Source organism: Leptopilina heterotoma, unplaced genomic scaffold (genome assembly GCF_015476425.1).
Source record: "Leptopilina heterotoma isolate Lh14 unplaced genomic scaffold, ASM1547642v1 Lhet_19, whole genome shotgun sequence".
NCBI classification, from domain to species: Eukaryota; Metazoa; Arthropoda; class Insecta; order Hymenoptera; family Figitidae; genus Leptopilina; species Leptopilina heterotoma.
Window position 1 is genome coordinate 148,962 of NW_025110908.1, and position 23,088 is coordinate 172,049.

A 23,088-nucleotide genomic window follows, 5' to 3' on the forward strand; every position below is an offset into this window, starting at 1 on the left:
ATTTTTGAAGAATTTAATTTATAAATATAAAAACATGATTTTTCCGAAATGTTAATAAGTTTAAAAAAGTAAATTTTTAAGGATTTTAATTTACTTTGTTTAAAGATAATTGAATCATTGTGATAAAACAATTCAAAGAATTAGTTTTTAAAAATAATTTTATGTGATTTTTCGAAAATAATTGATTTTTTTAAAAGAATTTTTGTATATAATTCAAAAAAACTAATTAATTTCATTAAAATTTTTGATAATTGAATTATTTTCAAAATTAGCAACTAAAATTCTTCAAAAGTTGATTCTCACAAATTGTAACAAGTTGCATTTTATACTAAAAAGTTTGAATATAAAATTCTTAAGAAATTCAATTATTTTTAATACCATTTCAGAAAATTTCAATTATTTCCAACATTTTCAATTATTTTTTTAAGAATTTCAGAAATTTTCAATTATTTAAAAATTTTTTTATCATTTTTAAAAAAAATTCACAAAAATTTTAATTATTTACAAATTTTCAATTATTCTTATAATAATTTCAGAAATTTCCAATTATTTCAAAAATTTTTCTATAATTTTTAATGGAGGTCCAGAAAAATTCACAATTTCTTCAAAAACTTTTAGAAACATTAATTTTTTTGAAAAAAATGTTATATTTAAATCTTTTTAAAATTAATTAATTTTTAAAACTTGGAATTATAACTGTTTTTTATTTCTAAATTAGGAATTTCTTTTTTCAAAAATAATTTAATATAATTTTTATATAGAAGCTATGTTAATTTATTTTTAATTTTAAATTTACATTTGAAGATGTTACATTATAATTTTTGAGAATTTCAATATTATTTTCGCAAAATTTGCAATTCAATTTCTTCAAAAGTTGATTTTCAAAAATTCTAATAAAATACTTGATGAAAAAATCAATTAAAAAAAGAAAATTTTCAATTAAATTTTACTATGAAAATCTAAAAAAAATTTGGTATTTTGTTGCAATATTTGGAAAAGTCAAAAAAGTCACAATTTATGAAAATAATTCGAAAAAAGTTTCAATTTTCTTAATTTCCTTGACAAATATTTTTTTTACTGACTTTACTGACAAAAATGTTGTTTTTCTGTCACTTCCCTGACTTTACTGACAAAAATTTTCTTTTTCTGACATTTTCCTGAATTTACATTTATATTTCCTTACTTTACATTTCCCTGATAATAATTATAACTGTCAATTTTTTTAAACTTGTAATATTTAAAAAAAATTATATTAAAAAAATTCTTTAAAATAAAAAATTAATTGCAATTAAAAATCGCAATTAAAATAATATACAGTTTTCGTATTTTATCTAAAGGAATATTAAAAGAAGAAACCGTTAAATTCCCGAGAAGAAAATGGAGAGAGAGAAAGAGAGAGAGGGAATATTGAATTGAAATAATTAATAATCATATTCAACTTTATTACACCTGCCACGTGTTCAGAAATCAGAAACACTCTATGCACACAGGTATAATATTGAGGCAATTATACGAGCGTGAGACAAATTATGCCGAGAGATTAAAGTCGAACTGCGGCAATACCAATTGCGCGACTAACTTTAAAGAGTCCGAGTGAAGGAATCTGATTTTTCCGCGCAACACAGGAGAGAAGCAAAGTTTAGCGCAAAAATTGAAATTTATATAATATTTTTCCTCTTTTTTTCCTAAAGAAGTGCGTTCGTAGAAATATCAAGTAGGACAGTGATTCTTGTTTGTTTCCTTTTATTTAAGTGGAACAAGGACAACGAGTGTGAGAGGTGCATACATGGATAAACGAAGTGCAAAACAAACTAAGTTTATTTCTCGATGGAATGAATAATTTAAATGTAATTAAGTCAAATAAAAGAAGAGAAAAAAAGAAGAGAGAAACAGTTCTTCTTTTTTCTTTCGCACAGGACAAATATTAGAATAAGACAATACTTGTAATTTTAAAATATATATTTTTTTCTATTTTTTCTATTTAATAGATAATAATTTGAGGCAAAGGATAAAAAGAAATGTTTTTCTAAATAAAATACAGTATTTCTTATTGTATATATACCTATATAAATGACGTGGTCTTTTGTATGGACTAGTGCCCATTCTGAGATGTTCTTTTTTTTTGTTTTTTCCGACATTTTTTTTTTTCCTTTTCCATTTGAGCTCATCTGCTTTCTCTTTTGAAACAGAACGAGGGCAGTGCAGCAGAAAAGAAAAAGAGAAGGGAGAGAGAAAGAGAGAGGTCAAGAAAGAAAAACAAGTATTGAAAAATGTTTTTTTTATAAAAAACTGTTTTCTAGAAGTTTCTATATTCGAATTTGATATTTTCTTAAATATATCTCAGTAATAAATTTTTAATACAACTAAAAATCAATAAAATTTTTTTGATTTTATCAAAAATCTCAATGTTTATAAATAATAATAATAAGAAAAAGAAGAATAACAACAATAACAGTAATAAATAATAAATAATAATAGAGACTAAAAGATTTGCCACATTTCTCTCGTGAAATAAAAAAAATAGTATTTAAAATAAAAATAATAATGATGATAAAAATAATAATAATAATAATAATAATAATAATAATAATAATAAAAATAGTAAAAATAATAAATATTAATAGTAAATAATAATAATAATAGTAATAATAAATAATTATAAAGATAATAATTCAGAAATATTGAATATTCGAAGAGATAAATTTGAAAAATTAAAGTAAAGTAAAAATCGACATTTAAAAACGTTACACTTGTCTTTTGTCACGCAGACGGTTAACAAATAAATAGGTGTGTATAAGGAAAGAGATAAGGGGATTTTGGAACATTGGAAGATCCAGCTGACAAGAGCCTTAACAGCAGAAAACGATATCTAGATTATTCTTTCGCGAGTTATTCGAAAATTTTTCTTCACTTTTTTCTTATTGTGAACCGAATGAGGAATTCTCTAAATTTTAAATTAGTTATTAAATCAAAATAGATTTTTTCTGAATAATTGGCTCCAATTTTTTCAAAAAATTAATTTTTGTATAGAAATTAATTTTCAAATTTTTTTTCAAAAATTTTCATTTTCTTTTTATTTTCTATTTAATATTTATTATATTTTATTTATTTAATATTTATTATTATTTTATTATTATTTATTTATTATATTTAATTATATTTTATTATATTTACTTTTTATTTAATATTTTCTTTTTTTTAATTGAACAATGAAAGTTATAATAAAATGATGAAATTATTACAATTTTCAAAACGTGTTCCTCGGAACATCTTTAAAACTGCGTCGAAAAAAACGAAAAGAAATCATCTCATTAAAATAAAATAAAACACAGTTTTCTTGAAAGTATCAAATTGAAACTGAAAGTGGATGATATTGGTGGCAAAAATTTAAATTAATTTTTTATTTGATCCAAATTTTTGTCAAAAAATTTAAAATTGATGCCAAAAATTTGAGTTAATTTTTTATTTGATCCAAATTTTTGGTATCAATTCGTACCAATTATTTTTATACTTTCAAGTTAACAGTGAACTGAAATTTCATTAATTTTAAAATTCAAAAACAATTTAGAGGAAAAATTATCAAAAGAATACATTAGGAAACAAAAAAAAAGGAAAACAAAAAAAGAACTTCAAATTGGGAGCAAATATCCAAAACAAGAAAATTATTAATTATTATTATTGATTACTAAATAATTATTAAAAATTTAAGTAATCTTCGAAATATATGAAAATATTATAAAAAAGGAAATTTAATTATAATTAAAAAATTCAAAAACATTTGAAAAGAAAAATCATCAAAAGAATTATAGGAAACAAAAAGGTAAACAAAAAATAACTTTAAATTGTGAACTAATATCCGGAACTAAAAGATTATTATTATTATTATTATTATTATTATTATTATTATTATTATTATTTAATTAAATTTTAATTAAAAATAATTGAATTTTAGATGTATTTTAAATGAACTTTTCCTTTTTTGAAATAAATAATTGAATTCTCAAAAAATTTTCTTTAAATTATTAAAAATAATTGATTTTAAGAAGAAGTTTAGTTAAAACTCTAGAAAATAATTGAATTTTGGAAAAATTTTGAAAGAAATAGTCGTTATTTTCAGAAATAATTGAATTTCCAAAGATATGAAATAAGAATTATTTTAGAAAATTATTGACTTTTGGAAAAAAATTTTTGAAGAAATAGTCGTTATTTTAAGAAATAATTAAATTTCCAAAGATTTAAAAGAAGAATTTTAGTTGAAAATTTTAGAAAATAATTGAATTTTGTAAGAATTTTAAACAAATAGTTGTAATTTTTAAAAAAGTTTAAATTTCCAATTTTAGTTAAAAAAAATTCTAGGAAAAAGCTGAATTTTGGACAATTTTTGAAGAAATGGTCGTTATTTTTAGAAATAATTAAATTTCCAAAGATTTGAAAGAAGAATTTTAGTTAAAAATTCTAGAAAATAATTGAATTTTGGAAGAATTTTGAAGAAATAGTCGTTATATTTTTAGAAATAATTAAATTTCCTAACATTTAAAATTGTAATTTATAAAACGCATTTAATTCTTGTTGAAAAATATATAAAGATAATTATTTAAAATAATTGAACAAAATTACTCATTCACTATACTAAATAATTCTATATTTAAAAATTCTGAAAAAATTAAGTTTCAGAAAAATTTTATAATTAATATTTCTTCAAGATAATTGAATTCCCGGAAAGTAATTAATGGAAAGAAGAAGAAAATTTCCAAACAATTGGAAATTTTGACAAATTTTCTATTTAAAAGAAATATTTTACAATTTTTCAAAAAACAGCTTTTAAAGGAAAATATTTAAAAATTGCAAAAAGTTTATTCAGAAAGCAAAAAAAAAAAAATAATAATAATAATTAAAAAAATTTCAATTGTTTTGACAATTTAAATTTTTTGAATCATTATTTTTGACCTGAAATTATAGTAATTTTTTACGTGTTTTTATTTTTGTGGGTTTTAACCCACAAAAATAAAAACACGTAAAAAATGACTATAATTTCAGGTGTTTTTATTTTTGTGGGTTAAAATCCACAAAAATAAAAACACGTAAAAAAATACTATAATTTCAGGTGTGGATAAAATGAATGAATAACGGAATACGACGATTATTGTAAAAATAATAATTATTACTATTGTTAATAATAATTATTAATTCTAATTAAAAATTTTAATTAAAATTAATTAAATAATAATTAATAACTGATTTCTTGAGAAAAGGGGCATTTGTCAATTAATTGAGCCGCGTTGTTCGACGAGCAGCTAAAGAATAAGAGAAAAAAACAGAACTAAGAAGATAGATGATGACAATGAATGCAGATTTGAGAATCTATTGTGAAAAAGGAGGAGAAAAGGGTAAAAAGTAAATAAGATTGGAATATTTGAGAAAGCGATAAATCGTGCCATGAGCCGTGGCAAAGTAGTCCTAATTTCCGTCGCATCTGTACCGTAAGGCATAACAGTACCGCATTCCAATTGCCCTTCGTTTCTTCGTTTCTCTCCGTTCACCTTTCTGAATCTCTCTCGGACTCTCCTTCGCCCTACCAAAGCCTCACTCACTAAGTCACTACAAATATATAAAACTGTATTCGTTCGTTTATATGCATGTGTAAAGAAACACGATCGCAGTCTCTTTTGCCTTTCTTTTCATAATAATTCTTTAACCGGAAAATTGAAAGCAAAAGGCAAATTTCAAACACATATGCACACATAGAATTTCCGAACACGTGAAAGAGAAAAGATTTCTGGCACTATTACGTGTGTTTCCATAAATGGATAAATATAATACTGATGGACGAATAATGATTAAAAGATATAATTGTTAATTATATTCTGGGATTAAAATGAAAACTATAAATAACAAAGTTTGCTGTATAAACTTGTAATAAATTGCAAAGAGGAATTTTTCTATTTGATAATAATTAAACGAAACTTATTTATATCTTCCATGATTTGTGGGAAGATTTTTTTTCATAAACTGGTAATAATTAATTGCAAATCCCACAAAGTACAGCGAGAGAAAATTTTATTTTTTATTTTTTTGATTTTTCCTTGTCACTGATTTCTAAACTCAATTATTTCAAATTCGATTAATTTTTTTCAATAAATGTTTAAATCCATTCTTAATTCTTTTTCCCAGGGAAATAAAATTTAAATTTAAATTCAAAACCATGTAAAATTTAATAATTTATTAAAAAAATTAAAACTAAAATATTCCAAAATTAAATTATTTTCGACAGTTATACTTTTGAGTAAACTTCTTCTATAAATCTCTAAATTTTTCATAATTTTCCGAAAGTTATTCGAGAATTCAATTATGTTTTTTTTTGCAAAAAAGTTATTATTAATAAACTTAAAGTTATAATATTTTCAAAAAATTATATTATAGAAATTCATAAATTTAATTTTTTAAAAATATTATTAAATAATTTTTTATTGATAATAATTTTTCACTTATATAAATTTGAAAAATTTCGATCCAAACAATTAAAATTTGGTAAAATCTTTTAGAAATAATTGAAATTTAGTAAAATTTATAAAAAATAATTGTAATTTTGTAAAATCTATTAAAAATAATTGAAATTTTCTAAAATCCTTAAAAATAAAGGAAATTTGGTAATAAAATCTTCTAAAAATTATAGAAATATAGTAAAAACTGATAAAGATAATTGTAATTTTGTAAAATCTTTTAAAAATAATTGAAATTTGGTAAAATTTATTAAAAATAATTGAAATTTGGTAAAATCTATTAAAAAGAATTAAAATTTTGTAAAATTTTCAAAAATGATGGAAATTTGATAAAATCTTCCAAAAATAATATAAATATGGTAATGACTGTTAAAGATAATTGAAATTTGGTTAAATCCTTTTAAAATAATTGAAATTTGGTAAAATCTTCTAAAAATAATTGAAATTTGGTAAAATCTATTGAAAAGAATTAAAATTTTGTAAAATTTTCAAAAATAATGGAAATTTAGTAAAATTTTCCAAAAATAATAGAAATATGGTAAGGACTGTTAAAGATAATTGAAATTTGGTAAAATCTATGAAAATTAAAAATAATTGAAATTTGGTAAAATCTATTGAAAAGAATTAAAATTTTGTAAAATTTTCAAAAATAATGGAAATTTAGTAAAATTTTCCAAAAATAATAGAAATATGGAAAGGACTGTTAAAGATAATTGAAATTTGGTAAAATCTATGAAAATTAAAAATAATTGAAATTTGGTAAAATCTTCTAAAAATAATAGAAATATGTATGTTAAAAACTGGTAAAGAAAGATAATTGAAATTTGATAAAATCTTTTCAAAATAATTGAAAGATGGGAAAAATTGTAAAAGATAATTGAAATTTGGTAAAATCTTTTAAAAATAATTAAATTTTTGGAAAATATAAAAAATAGTCAAATTTTTGAAGAATTTAAATTATAAATATAAAAATAATTTTTCGCAAATTTTAATAAGTCTAAAAAAATAAATTTTTTTAAATTTTAATTAACTTTGTTCAAAGATAATTGAATCTTAAAAAATTATGATAAAAAAATTCAAAGAAATTAGCTTTTAAAAATATTTTAATGTAATATTTCAAAAATTATTGAACTTCTTAAAAGAATTTTTCCATAAATGCAAGAAAACTATAATTAATTTCTTAAAGAATTTTAATTAAAAATTTTGAACATGTTTGTTTTCTCCAAAATGTAAAAAATCATTGTGAAAAATTTGAATGTCATTATTTTTTGTAAGCATTTGAATTTTCGAAAATATGTAATTGAAGATATTGAAAATAATTGAATTTTCAAAAATTAGAATAAAAAAATTCTAAGAATTCTTTTTTTAAAAAATATTTTAATATAATTTTTAAAAGCTAATTTTTATTAATTTTCATTTTTTCCATTTACACTTGAAGATTTTTCATTAAAATTATTGAGAATTCAATTATTTTCAAAATTTGCAATTTTAAAATTCTTCAAAAGTTGATTTTCAAAAATTTTAATAAAATACTTGTAAAAGATAAATTATTTTCAAAAAAAAAAATTTTTTTTTTAATTTGTCTAATTAATGAGAAATGACTGATCATTTAATCATTTTTAACAGATTTTTACTGAAATTCCACGGATTGAAATCGTGAAAATTGAATCACTGAAAATCAGTCTCAAATTTCACTGATTCAGTCTTAAAGAGAATCTTTTATTTTGTATAATTGAACTCCCCTTTAATTCTTTATAGAGATCAGACAAAAAAACCAAATTTTTTTCTAAAAATCAGGTAAAAAACAAAAGAAAAAAAAGTCTAGGAAAAACACAGTTTTTCTGCAGATATCAAAAACAAATAAAAAGTGTTGCCAAGCAACACTTTTCATTTGCTTTTTGTCTCAATTTGATTCTTTTTTTAAGAGAAAAATTTTTTTAGAAAAACTAAAACAAAAGAAAATTTTCGTGTCAAAATTTGGTTTCTTTGCAAATGAAACCAAATTTTATTTTTTAGATCCAAATTTTGAGTATATCCATAATTTCTTCGTGTGCAATACGAGAGATTAAAAACCTTGTTATTGTGTGCAAGAGTGACTGCATTGTCTTATTGATATGTAAAAGAGTATAAAGCGGAAGCCTAAGAAAAAAGAGGAAGGGATTGAGATAGGTAAAAAGTGTTTCACTGAAAATGAAATATATCGCTCTTCACATAACAGAGTCTATTCCTATTTTTCTTGCATCGCATTGGTCCACGTGCGACCTTGGACGAGATCTCGTCATTCTCTCTCTCTCTTTTTCTCATTCTCTATACATGTGAAAGAGTCGAAAGCTCGATCACCCGCACCCTAAGGCTAAGGGTTGTTTTCCTCCCTCGTTCTTCCATTTCATAGCACGCAGAAAACAGAAAACAGGGGTCTTATACACATCCTATATTAGAGCAAGGAAAATGCACAGTAAATCCTATTTCCCCTTCTCATTTCTAGAAAGTGTATCGGAGACCAAAAGCCAATGACAATTACGATTCATTGAGTTTCAATGTAGTTTCTCTCATTTTTTCTTTCATATTAACAAAATTCTCTCCTTTTTCCAAAATATCACTTTTCTCTCTCTCTCTCTCTCTATTAAATTGATAGAAACTTACATTTAATAAATATTTTCCAATTATTTTCAAAAATTGCAACAAAATACCACATTTTTAGCATACTCTCTAAATTTGAATTAATAAAAAATATTTACTAATATTGGAATTAATGACTGACTTTTTGCTTTTGAATTAGTAAATTTTACTATTAAATTAGTAGAATCGACTATTTATTAGTAAACTCTGCTAATTCAAATACAAAAACAATTCCTTTTGCATTAGTAAATTTTACTATTAAATTGGTAGAAACAACTATTTATTAGTAAAATCTGCTAATTTAAAAGCAAAAAATCAGTCGCTAATAAATTCCAATTAGTAAACATTTTTACTAATTCAAATTTGCAGAGTAAAATGCAACTCATTTTGATTTTTACAGTGTGAAAAATAACTACAGACAAATCTGTCAAAAAAATTATTTTTGAATAATTTTTCCAATTAAATTTTCCAAATTTACAATTAAAAAGATTTTGACTATTTAAAATTTTGTAAAATTTAATTAAAATTTTCTTTTTTTAATTGCTTTTTTTTAAGCATTTTATTACAACTTTTGAAAATCAATTTTTGAAGAACTTTAAAACTGCAAATTTAGAAAATAATTGAATTATCCAAAATTTTAATGTAAAATCTTCAAGTGTAAATTTAAAAAAGAAAATTAACTTCTAAAAATTTATATTAAAATATCTTTGAAAAAAGTAATTCTTATAATTCTTTCCTTTATTTCTAGTTTTTTTAAAATTCAATTATTTTCAATATTTTCAATTGTACATATTTTCGAAAATTCAAATACATTGGTGTAAAAAATAATACAAACGTTGAAATTTTTCACAGTAATTTTTAACATTTTATAGAGAAAACAATCATGTTTAAAATTTCTAATTAAAATTCTTTAAAAAATTAGTTATGTAGTCTTTTGTAAATTATAGGACAAAAATTCTTTTAAGAAATTCAATTATTCTCTAAAAATAACATTATACAATGTTTTTCAAAAACTGATTCTTAGAATTGTTTTGAATTTGTCTTTAAAAATTTTAATCATGCTATTAATTGTTCAATCAGTGAAAAGCGATTAAGAAATTTCACTGATTCAGATTTAGAGACTAATTTTAGAAGCAAAAATTTGATGTAACGCATTTTTAAGTCGTCAAGTTATTATAAAATTTTTAACTAAATTTAATTACTGGTGATTAACTTCTCTTGATTATTTTCAAAAGTTTGAATAAAATTCTTAAGGAATTCAATTATTTTTAACAGAATTCCAAAAAAATTTCAATTATTTCAAAAATTTACATATTATATTATTTTTAATAGAATTCCAGAAAATTTACAATAATTTTTAACAGAATTTCAAAAAACTATTTCAATTATTTCAAAAATTTACAATTATTTTTAATGGAATTCCAGAAAATTAACAATTATTTTTAATAGAATTACAAAAAATTTCAATCATTTGTAATAGAATTCCAAAAAATTTCAAGTATTTCAAAAATTTTCAACTATGTTTAACAGAATTCCGAAAAATTTCAAATATTTCAAAAAGTGTCAATTATTTTTAAAAGAATTTCAGAAAATTTCAATTATTTAAAAAATTTACAATTATTTTTAATATAATTCCAGAAAATTTCAATCATTTTTAATAGAATTCTAAAAATTTTCAATTATCTTAAACAGAATTCCAAAAGTTCCAATTATTTTTAAAAGAATTTAAGAAAATTTCAATTATTTAAAAAATTTCTAGTATTTTTAACAGAATTCCAAAAATTTTCAATTATTTCAAAAATTACAATCATTTTTAATAGAATTCTAAAAATTTTCAATTATTTCTCATAAAATTTCAGAAAATTTCAATTCTTTCCAAAATTTCCAATCATTTTTATTCCAGAAAATTTCAATTATTTCAAAAATTTTCGAAACATTAATTTTTAAAAAAAAAATTTATATTTAAATCTTTTTAAAATTAATTAATTAACAAAATTTGGAATTGCAACTTTTTTATATCTAATTTAGAAATTGTTTTCTTTTAAAACTTTTTAATTTCTATAGAAGTTAGTTTGGATTCATTTTTATTTATTTTTATTTTACACTATGTTAAAATCGAAATAAGTTGCATTTTATACTAGAAATGTGGTTATTGTTGCAATATTTAAAAAAAAAGTCGACAAAGTTGCATTTTTTGAAAATAATTCGAAAAAAGTCGCATTTTTTGAAAATAGTGGGGAAAAAGTCCTAATATCCGTTGCCTGGATAAGTAATCGGTCATTTTAATCAAATAATTTGTTCTTAGTTTAGAATTTAATCACTGTTAACTTAAAAGTATCAAATTGCAACGAATCGATACCAAAAATATTTCTCAAATCAAGAATTCCGAATTTTTTTGCATCAATTTGATCCACTTTAGTATAAATTTGTTACTTTTAAGAAAACTGTGATTATATTAAAAATTTTAAGTAATAGAAATAAAAAATAATCAAAGTATTTACGTAATATTCAATTTTTCCCAGTTAACAAAAAACATTCAAGTTTAGAAATTTTAACACCAAGTTCAGAAAAAATACAAAATTTTCTCAAGTGGCGACAACACTCTTTTCGAATTGCAAACAAAAATAATAACTTGGAAGTTATTCCCCAAAACAGTTGAAAAGGATTTAGAACTAAGGAATCAAATCTGAAGTTCTATTACCTGAGTGTTTACCTGAAGTAAAGTAAAAGGTAAGTCTTCAAAGACCAAATGCAGAGACAGAGAGAGAGAGAGAGGGAGAGAGACACGATTGACGGAATTCCTTCATCATTAGAGAAAATGGAAGGTTCCGACAGGGAATTTTCACATTATTTTCGAGTTTTTAACAGTGCTGTGTGCATTGCCGACATCCGGGAATAATCCGGTGTGAACGAACGGTAGACGAAGAAGAAGAGGAGGAGAGAGAGCGGAAAGCGAGTCCTGGGAGAAAGGGTGGAGGGCAACGGGAAATAAGAGAGTCTCTTTGTGCCAGGGAACGAAGGGATGAAAGCGGAGGATGAAAAAGCCGGGGACAGATGGCCGTTTCAGACAATGAGAAACTCGAGAGATAAGGGGAACGTAAGCGAGTGAGAGGAGAGGAGAGGAGAGGAGAAGAGAGGAGACGGGGACAAAAAAGAGAAAGAAAAAGTGAGATAAAAAGGCATACCTCGAAGGAGAGAAGAAAAAGGAAAAGAGACCGCTGGGAGGAAAATGGGGAGTCAGAAAAACGGAGATGGATTGATAAGGAGAGGGTAAACTACTTTTCAAGGGAGTAAGAGAGGAGAGAGAGAGAGAGAGAGACAGAGCCGTAATGAACGAGGGGGAATAGAGAAAGTAAAAAAAAGAAAAGAAAAAAAAAGAGGGAGCGAGAGAGAGAGAGAAAAAATGTGAAAAGAAAGACAAAGTGAGAGAAAGAGAGAGAGAGACCGAGGATAGGAAATGAGTGGATGGTGAGTCAGACTCAAAGTAGACTCTTGCAGACAATCTCTGCAGATTAATGGTCCGAGTCATGAACATATACTCGTTTTAGTTTTTACATAAGTGTTACTATATAGTTACTTGAATTTTTGCTTATATGGCGTTCTTTCGCTGTACAAATCAAAGTGTATTTACTCTTGGAGAGCTGCTAATGCTGGTAGTCGATCATGTGTGAATGTGTGTATGTTGAAGGTATACGAGAGGCATGTAAGAAAAACCTCGAAGATCACTTTCGACTATTGCACTTCTCCAATGAGATCTCGTTTATAGATCGAACTGGTGATTTGTACACTTGCGAGAAGACCAAAGGGAATGATGAAATAATCTGAATTCTCTCTCTCTCTCTCTTCGACTCTATACATTCTCCTCTGAATTGAACTAGATTATATAGGTCGATGATTATTGCGATAATAACAAATATGATGGTGATGATGATAGTGCTCGTTGTGGCGCGAAGGAAATTAATTTCTTTTAGTTTTAGGTGCAGTACCACAATTTTTCTAATGATATCAAAATTGAGACAAAAAAAAAGAATTTTTGGGTGCAGTATCACAGTTTTTCTGCAGATATCAAAATTGAGACAGAAAAACTCTGACATCATGAAACAATCAAACAGCAAGAAAGAATACTAAAATTCTAATGATACAAGTATTTTGTACTTTGAATTTTAAAATAAGAAAACTTAACAGAACCTGACAACACTAATACTCCGAGCACTGTGAACTTAAAAGTATCAAATTGCAACGAATTAATACAAATCAAATAAAAAATTGATCCAAATTTCTGGCATTAATTTGATCCACTTTCGTATCAATTTGATACTCTGAATAAAACTGTGAGTGAGATTTATTTTGAGTAACTTGAAGTTGGTCCTTTAGGCACTTTGATGCCGAATTCAAAAAGAGTTGGAACAAAAATGAATTCTGTTCTTCTCTACTAAATATGACTTAATATCAATTTTTGAGTAGCAACGCATTGATACGAAAAATGTGGATGAAATCATAAATTGATTCAAACTTCTTGTATCAATTTGATTTAAATTGGTATCACAGACTTCGCACTAGATAATTACTTTTAAAAAAGTAGCTTTAAAACTATAAAAGATTAGTAAAAAAGTGGCTATCAAAAAATTAAACCTGACGTCCAAAAAAACACGTTTTAGACACTTCATAAAAGTAACAAAAATTCCATTTTATATTTTATATTCCTGACTTTTTCCTAATTTCCATCAAAAATATTTACTTCGTTCTTATCCTACTGCTAATAAATTGAATTTTTGCAACGAATTTTATTATTCATGAAAGAATTTCAATATTTTTTATAAAAATAATTTAATTTTTGCGAAGAATTTTATAAAAATTTTTAAATAATTCATTTCTTTCGACAAATTTAATGAAAATTCTAATTTAAATAATTGAATTCTTTCGAAAAATTATTTATGTAAATAATTGAATTCTCAGCAAGAATTTAATTAAAATTGGATTTAAAATAATTTATTTCTTTCGAAAAATTTTATTAAAATACTTGAAAATAATTGAATTCCTATGGAAAATTCTAATATTTTTGTAAAGAATTGAATTCTTCTATAAAGAATTTTGAAAAAACATTTTTTAAAATAATTTATTTTTTTCGAGGAATTAAAATTAAATTTTTAAGAATAATTACATTTTTTCAGCAAATCCTGTAAAATTGTATTAAAAATAATTGAAATACAGCGATGAATTTTATTATTTATAAAAATAATTTAATAGTTGCTAAGAATTATATTAAAATTTTCAAAAATAATTGAATTACTGAGAATAATTTTATTATTTATGAAAATAATTGAATTATTGCGAAAAATTTCATTAAAATTTTCAAAAATAATTGAATTACTTAGAAGAGTTTTATTATTAATGAAAATAAATGAATTATTGCGAAAAATTTTATTTAAATGTTTAAAAAGAATTGAATTTTTGTGAAAAATGTTGTTACTTTTGAAAATAATTGAATTCTTTATAAGAATTTTTGTAAACATTGTTTTAAATAATTAATTTTTTCGAAATACAATAAATATTATGAAAATTTTATTTGAGAAAATTGAATTTTTAGATTAATTAATTTAAAATAGTATTATAAAGAATTGAAATTCGTCCATGAGTTTTATTATTTATGAAAATAATTAAATTCTTCCTTAGAATTTTATCAAAAACTTTTTTAATAAAATTGAAGTTCCATGAAAAATGTTATTACCTGTGCCATGAAAATACTGGATATTGAAAATAGAAATTTGAACATTTTTTGAAAATAATTGAATCATTTTAAAGAATTTGATTATAATTTTTGAGAATAGTTTTTTGATAATAGTTTTTTGATTTCTAGTATATTAGCGAATTTAAAGTAATGGAAATTCTAAAAAAAAACAGAAATAGTAGTTTTTAATGGCTGAAATCTAAAAAAAGTACCCAAATAGTAGCATAAAGTAAAAAAAAAGTATAGTAAATAGTAGGTTTTAGTAGATGAGTGCGAACTATCAATTTAATACTTTCAAGAAAACTATGAAGTAATGATTATAATTTATATTTAAATAAAACTTATAATGCAAAAAAAAAAAAAAATGATAAGGATACTTCGCTAGAAGAAAATTTTTGATCTTCGATTCAGTAATTTGACTTTGATAAATTCTTCTCCTTTACATAAATGGAAGAACACCACTGACAAGTAGGGGAAGGTTTCCAATGTAAAGCAAAAGGATTCAGAAAATTTTTTTTAACTACTCGCACGAAGACTCAAATTCTACATTTCCAAAGAAAGAAAATGGCTAGAGAAAAAAAAGTCCAACTCCAGACTTATATTAATTGCATGAGGGGCGCAGTTTTTTTCACCATTAAACTGTGTATATCTATAGTGTGATGTATAGTGAACATATAGTGAAAGAAGGGTGACTCGAAAAGGTTCAGAGAAAATTAATCTCTTGGGAGCGACATTCACACGTCGATTAAGACAAATATGAGCAATAAATATTTTAAATTCAATCTTTTAGCCTTTCTCGTGATGAGAAGCTGAACTCTTCTCTTTGTACCGTACGGTACAAATATTTACAAGAGGAGTGTTTTTCGCTCCTAAGACTAACATCGTTCAATACCGTTCAAATTATTAATCAATCATAACCGTTCAAATTATGTATTTAAACAAACAAATTACAAAAAAATTAATACTAGGGGCCAATTCCAGCAACATTAATTAAAAGTTTTTCAATGATTCTTTAATCATTTGACAATTAAGTCTTTAATCATTTGACTTTAATTCTTTAATGATTTAACTTTAATTCTTTAATCATTTCTTCTTCTTCTTATATGACTTTAGGTTGTGCCAACTGTCAGAACTGTACTTTAATCATTTCAGTTTAATTCTTTAATCATGAGCCAGTTTGGCGACTTATGATTGGTCGGTTAAGGATTTAATCATTAGTTAACTTTTAATCGGTAATTGGTGAAACTGGTACTAAGGGCCACCAATTAAAAGTTAATCAATGATTAAATCCTTAACCGACCAATCACGAGCGGTTAAACATTAAACTTAACTTTATTAAATCCTTAACCGACCAATAATGGGCGGTTGAACTGTGACATTAATCATTGATAAACTTTTAATCGGAGCTGGTGAAACTAGAACTAAATAAACATAAAAAACTTGATAATTGATGATTGGGATGCTAGGGCAGAGTTGAAATAATACGCCAAAATTTTAGAAAATAAAATTGTCTTAAGTAACAATATTTTCTTCTTTCTTTTGCAGATTGTAATCGAAAAAAGATGACCTACAATTTTTCGATGAAACATTGAACCGTAGTGACAAAAGAAATGATTGAAACCCAACTATCGTTGTTGGCACGATTTTATAGAGTTTTTTCGCTCCCGGGAAACCTCGATAGTTCCAAAGAATCTAGAGGAAAAGCAACTGCAAGAAGACACGCTACACTTTTAGCTACCAACTGTAAAAATCGATAGAAGTGTAGGCAGGCAGGACGAGCAAGAAGAAGGATCGACCATACCAAGCCATCTCTTTCTTACAACCTTTCAAGTAACCATGTCAAAATTTTCCATCTCTCTCTCTCTCTCTCTGTCTCTCTTTTTCTCTCTCTCTAAGAAACAGGATGTGGGGAATGGCAAAGCGAAGGAATGAAAGAGCGGAGAAGGGAGAAATGCGAGAGGGTTGCCTTAGGGAACAGGCGAGAGAGCAAATGCAAGAAAGAGGGGAAGTGCTAGATGGATTTTATATAGAAAGGAAAGAGAGGAGGAGAAGGGAAGAGAGGAGAAGCATAGAAGCAAGGTAGGAGAGGCAGATCGAAACAGAGAGAACTAAGAGGCCAAGGAGTGAGGGAATACAGAAGGAGAGAGAGAGAGAGAGAGAAAGGAGGGAGAATGGCTCTCTCTCTCGCAGGGGAAAAGGAGAAGGATGAGAGGGATGAGAGGAAAGGAGAGAGAGAAATCCAGTAAAAAGAAGAATCGAGGGAGAAAACGGCAAAAAAACAAATTCAAAGGTGAAAGAAGGGAAAGCCGATTGGAGGGAGAGAAAAATGGAGGCAAAAAAAACAACATTAGGTAGAATAAAAATAGAAGGAAATGAAAAAGAGATTGAACAAAGCAAAAAAGGAAAAAAGAAATTGGCATAGACGAGAGAGGTAAAGAAATTCAAGAGAGAAAAGAACGGAGGGAGAAAAAGACAGAAAGAAGGACAGAGGGAAAAAGAGAGAGAAAAATACAGAGAGAGAAAAGGACAAAGAGAAAAAGACAGAGAAAGAAAAGCAAAGAGAGAGAGAAAGAAAAGCAAAGAGAGAGAGAGAGAGAAGAAAAAAGAGAAAAGGACAGAGAAAAGGAAAGCAAGAATGACAATGAGAAAGAAGAAAAGATTTAGGAGAGAGGACGACGAAGGAAGAAAGATTGAAAACGGGGACACAAAGAGAAAATGACAAAGAAGACGAGAGGGGCGATTGGAAAGGCAGGCCAGGCAGACCGAGAGGCTTCTTTCAACGTTTCTCTCTGTTCTCTCCTGTATATACTTGCAAAACGCAAAGCAACGCGAGAGAAAGAGAGAGCCCCCTTCTGGTCCCCTCTGTACCTTCCTTTCTTAATCTCTCTTTTTACCTCTCCTAGGCCATATTTGGCTTCTATCTCTTTCTCCCTCGACGCAATTCTCACTCCCACCAAAACTTTTTCGTACCATCTCAATTACTACGTTCACGTTATGCGCCTCCGCGTTCACAGTGAGATCGCGTTATACGTGGGTGAACGGGAAAATGTCTTTTGAATCCTTTCTAGGTCGCTCTCAATCGCACCACCACCACCAACATCGTCAAGTTCAGGCGACTTGAACCGTATGCTATGTGCCTAAGAACCACACGAAACAAGGATATCAAAAAAATCAATAAAATTCAATTTTTGAAAAATCAATCTTTGGGAAAAAAAATTGATAGGGCAAATTAGAAAAAAAAAATTACATTTTAATAAAATACTAGTATAGACTAAAATATATTATCTTGCTCGGAAGCAGGATTCACAGTTAGTCTCCCTTTTTCCTCTATCCCCCTTTGCTATCCCCTTAAATTAATAAAGTCCCCCAAAATAGCCGAAAATTGTAAATTTTCTCCCCTTATTTTTTTTTTTCGAAAAAGTTATAGAATTTGTCGTTTTTTGTAAGTTAGAAAAATTTCTAAATGCTTGAAGAGAAGAATTTTTACTTTTTGCTACTTTTGGACAAAGTTTTTTGAAACTTAGATTTTTTTTGGATTATTTCTCAGAGTTTTTTAATCTTATAGAAACTTTTTTCATGCGAGGTAAAAAATAAATAGTAACTTTTACTATTTACGAACTAAAGCCCCCAAGATCTGTTTGGAATTTTTGTCAAAATTGTACTAGTTACAAAATTTTTACTGGTTTCCAAATAAATTTTTTGAATTAAAAGTATATTTTACTTATTATAAGAGCTCGAACCAGTGGAAGAATTTTAAAATACGGACTTTAAGGACCAAAAATGAAAATTACGGACCATATTGACAAAAATATAACCACAAGTCAATTAAATATATATTAGAAAATAAAAACTTTAAACATAAAAAAATACAATTAAACTTTTTCAAACAAAAATATAATTTAAAATTCAATTATTTCTACAAATTCACACTAAATTGCTTTTAATACTCAATTATTATCTATAATTTTAACTGAAATTCATTTTTATGAAATGAAAATCAATTTTTATTAGAAAATTCTACCAGAATTCAATTATTTAATTGTTAAATACAAATTGTTGAATACAAATAAAATGCAAATAAATAATTTATTAAATAATTAAATGTGTCTTAAAATTCGATTCCCATAAAGAATTTTATTAACAAATTTTTAAATAATTAAATTCTTTAGACAAATTTTAAAAAATCAAAATTTTGAGAATAATTATACATTTTCTGAGAAATTCGATTAAAATTATATTAAAAATAATTGAAATTCTGCTATGAGTTTTATTATTTGTGAAAATAATTTGAATCCCAAAGAAGAATTTTATCATTTTTGATCAATATTTAATTTTTTTTTGTGAAGAAATGATTACTTTTGAAAATAATTGAATTTTTCCAATAATTTGTAACTTTTCCAAAATTAAATTTTTTTTACGTGTTTTTAACGAAAATTCTTCTTTAAATGCATTATTTTTTATAATTTTTGAAAAATTTCTTTGAGAATTTTCAAATTTATTTGTTTACAATTCAATTTTACATTTTACAATTTGAAACCTTATCAAAATTCAATTATTTTTAAAAATTCACGCTCTAATGCTTTTAATATTCAATTATAATCTTAAATTTTAACTGAAATTAATTTGTAAATAAATTTTTATTAGAAATTGGTTTTTTTTGTATTAAAGAAATTGAATTCTAATTCAATTATTTAAATACAAAAAAACCAATTTATTGAATAATTGCATATTTCTTAAAATTGAACATTCATATTAATAATTTTTTAAATAATTGAATTCTTTTGACGAATTTTAATAAAATTTTTAAGAATAATTACATTTTTCGAGGAATTCGATTAAAATTATAATAAAAATAATTGAAATCCGACGAAGAATTTTATTATTTATAAAAATAATTGAATGATTGCAAAGAAATTTATAAACAATTTGTAAACAAATTGAATTCCTGTGAAATTTTTATTATTTTATGAAAATAATTAAAGGTTTGCGTAGAATTTTAGTAAATTTTTTTTAAATAATTGAATGCTTTTGGACAATTTTATGAAAATAGGAAATATTGAAAATCATTGTTTGAGGAAAACTTTTGAAAATAATTGAAATTTTTGACAAGAATTTTATTAAATTTTTTTTAAATAATTGAATTTCGGAGAAGAATTCAATTATTTACAAAGATAATTGAAATTTTTGCCAAGAATTTTATTAAAATTTTTGAAAATAATTGAATTTCGCAGAAGAATTTAATTATTTCTAAACATAATTGAAATTTTTGCCAAGAATTTTATTAAAATTTTTGAAAATAATTCAATTTCGCAGAAGAATTCAATTATTTCTAAACATAATTGAAATTTTTGCCATGGATTTTATTAAAATAAAATTTACAAACGGATTTTATAGAACTTCCTTTGGAAATAACGATCATAAATAGCAAAATTTACTATTTCAATTGTTAATTTTTGTGTATAAAAATTAATACAAATTTTCTCGAACAATTAGCTATATAAAAATGTTTATATTTCGAGTAAATTTGCCACTATTTCTGAAGCAAATTTTTCTTATTTTTATGAAAAAAATTGTCTTCGAAAATAGTCAAAGTTAATACAAAAATAACAATATTTTTAATAGTAAATTTTGCTATCTTTGAACGAAATTTTACCAACCCTGTAATTTATTATTAACAGAATTTTGCTAATTCAAAAGCAAAAATACAACATCTAATTTAAATTAGTAAAAACATTTTTATTAATTTGAATTTAAAGATTTTTAATAAATACTCGTATTGTCTCAAACATTTACTATTTTGATATCGAAGACTGCACTTTTCCGATGGATTTTTCACTATTAATTTATAATTACTTATGAAAAAACCTACGAACAGTAACCTATACGAACAGTAAGATACTATCCATTTTTCTACGTAATTTTAGTTTCCAATTGTAGAACACAAGGTAAAATTTCACGAGAAGAAAAGAAAAGAAAAACGTCTAATTTCCATATATAAAAAAACAATGGTTTGAAAAATATTTCACCGCACACTACGAGTGCACAATAAAGAAAAAGTTTTCTGAAAAAGGTTTTTTTTTCTCCCTCTCGATTTTTCCAAACAAGTCACACTACTATATTCTGTGTGTCTCTACACTTCTTGTTCTAATCAATCGATGCAGAATGATTTATCGACAGGTCGTGTCTCTCTTTCTCTCCCTCAAAACTCTTGTACTTTCCCGTGGTTTCACCGTATTCGTTGTGCATTTCTCTTCTGTTTACGCTTTACGACGTAAAGTTATTAGCTGACAGACTGTCGACAAAGTATTACGTTTACGACTCGTTTTAATTTGGCCAAGACTTTTAGTGGCGCATGAAAGAAATGTTAACATTCGCTAAAAGACCACAATTTACAATAAACAAAGACTTTCGACTAAATTAAAGCCCGACTTTTGTAAAATACACCCAAAAACAGAGAGTCCTTTCTTATCAATAGTCAAATTTTCATTTCTTGAATAAATAAATAATTTCTGCACTAAAATATATCCAAGACTTTTTGAAAATAAAAGTTTTTGAAAATAAAAATTATATTGAAAAAAAGAATTTTCTATAATAAGAATATATTAGAGAAAATGAAGAAAAGAATAAAAAGGGGGGGAGAGAAAATAATAGAAAGGGAGAGAAAAGAATAGAGAGAAGGAGAGAAAAGAATAGACAGAGGAAAAAGAATAAAGGGAGAAGAACAATAGCAAAGAGAAGAAGAATATTCGAAATCTTTTCAAAACCTTTTTCGAAAAAATGATGATTAAAATTTTCCTCAAGTCAAGAATCCTCGAAAAATTCTCCGCGTATATGTTTTCAGGAATTATAATTTCGTTCTTTGCAATTTAAAGCCGGTCTAGCGAGAATTTTATTCAGCAGAAGGTGATCTTCGTTCTATGGAACAAGATCCTGTGTGTATGTATTTTTGAGACGCTATTCGTTTCACGAGGAGAAAGAAAGAGAGACAGAGCGAGAGATATAAGCGAAGAAAATAAAGAAAAAAGAGAGAGAGGGAGAGAAACGCAAAGAATGAGATGAGAAAAGAAGTCATCGTTCTTGCAGAGAACGGACGTAAGCAAGGCCAGGAGAGAAGGAACAGTAAAATTGTGGAGAATGTGTACGCGCCATCAGGGTGGCCTAGATTTGAAGTAAGACCTGCTTTCTAGGCAAGCATTTCTCTTTTTCCACCAAGAGCAGCAATGCACACTCACACACACACACAAACAAATATATTGCAGAGAAAATCCACAGGGTGTGCAAATGAAAGATTCGCATTTTCCTATTGAACACAGAAATTTTCGCGTTCGATTTCACATAAGGAACGATCGTCGTGACCAATGGAGAAAAAAAAGAGAGAGAGAAATACACAATCGAGGCTCTCGATTTCCGGTCATGTCCCACTTTTTCCGGTTCCGCTATTCGTCGCTCGATTTTTTTTTGTTTATATCCTTAAATCCCATCTTTTTTGTTCTCCTCTCTTTTTGTAAATATTTATCAAACGGTATATAATATAGAAAAAAGAATATTTCTTTTCCCGCGCGTCAAGGTCGAATTCTTCTCTAATGAGTCAACTTTTAAAAAACTTGGAATTTATTTATTGTATTGTCACACGAATGAAAAAAAGATTGTTTGCATTACGAAAATTTCCTCTTTTTTCTAAATAGAAAAACAAAAAAAAATTGTTTTTTTATTTATTTACGCAGATCTTTCTCAAGAAACTCGACTAAAACTTTTCACTGTGCTCTCTAAAAAGAATTAATGAGTTCGCGGTACTGACAGTTGTTTTTGTTATTCGCTAGAAAAATGAGACAATAGGGTATTTGAAGAAAAAAGAATTTCATCACAGTACATCGAGTTTATGTATTAGACTATGAATTGTGTTTTGAGAAACACGTATACTTATCAGTCAACAAATTTTCGTTTGCAATTTTTTCCTCGTCTCGAAAATATTAATTCGAAACATTTTTCGTAAATAAGTTACAATAATAGGTTGCAATAATAAATTAATAATAAATTAAATTAATAAATTTCAATAATAATTTTAATCAATAAATTAAATCAATAAATTAAGAAATAAAAGTGTAAACAAAAGAATAAATCAACTTAGAAAAAAATTTCCGCGACTTGAATAGAAAAAGTGAGGAATTGAAAAGTAGTTTTTAGGTTAGGTCTAAAAGAAAATGTTTTTACTCACAAAAAAATTTGCATCTCGTATCAATA

General features: G+C 25.0%; 2 protein-coding genes across 3 annotated transcripts in view; one reads left to right on the forward strand and one right to left on the reverse strand.

The window, feature by feature from the left end:
* LOC122500564 (protein bric-a-brac 1) overlaps window positions 1-23,088 on the reverse strand; it is a 111,033-nt gene that overhangs the window by 86,346 nt on the left and 1,599 nt on the right. The window lies entirely within an intron of this gene.
* On the forward strand, window positions 16,751-22,452 carry LOC122500600 (RNA-binding protein 25-like). The gene is made up of 4 exons (XM_043609610.1): window positions 16,751-16,926; window positions 17,250-17,476; window positions 17,751-17,953; window positions 21,873-22,452. The coding sequence occupies exons 1-4, from the start codon at window positions 16,751-16,753 to the stop codon at window positions 22,032-22,034; spliced, it is 768 nt and encodes a 255-aa protein (XP_043465545.1). The 3' UTR covers window positions 22,035-22,452.

Bases quoted from the DNA above. Each gene is read 5' to 3' on its own strand.
- LOC122500600 (XM_043609610.1), top strand. From the start codon at position 16,751: ATGTGGGGAATGGCAAAGCGAAGGAATGAAAGAGCGGAGAAGGGAGAA. The intron at 16,927-17,249 runs GTAGGAGAGGCA...AAAGCAAAAAAG, and splicing joins AGGAGAAGCATAGAAGCAAG to GAAAAAAGAAATTGGCATAG. The intron at 17,954-21,872 runs GTTCAGGCGACT...TAAAGAAAAAAG, and splicing joins ACCACCACCAACATCGTCAA to AGAGAGAGGGAGAGAAACGC.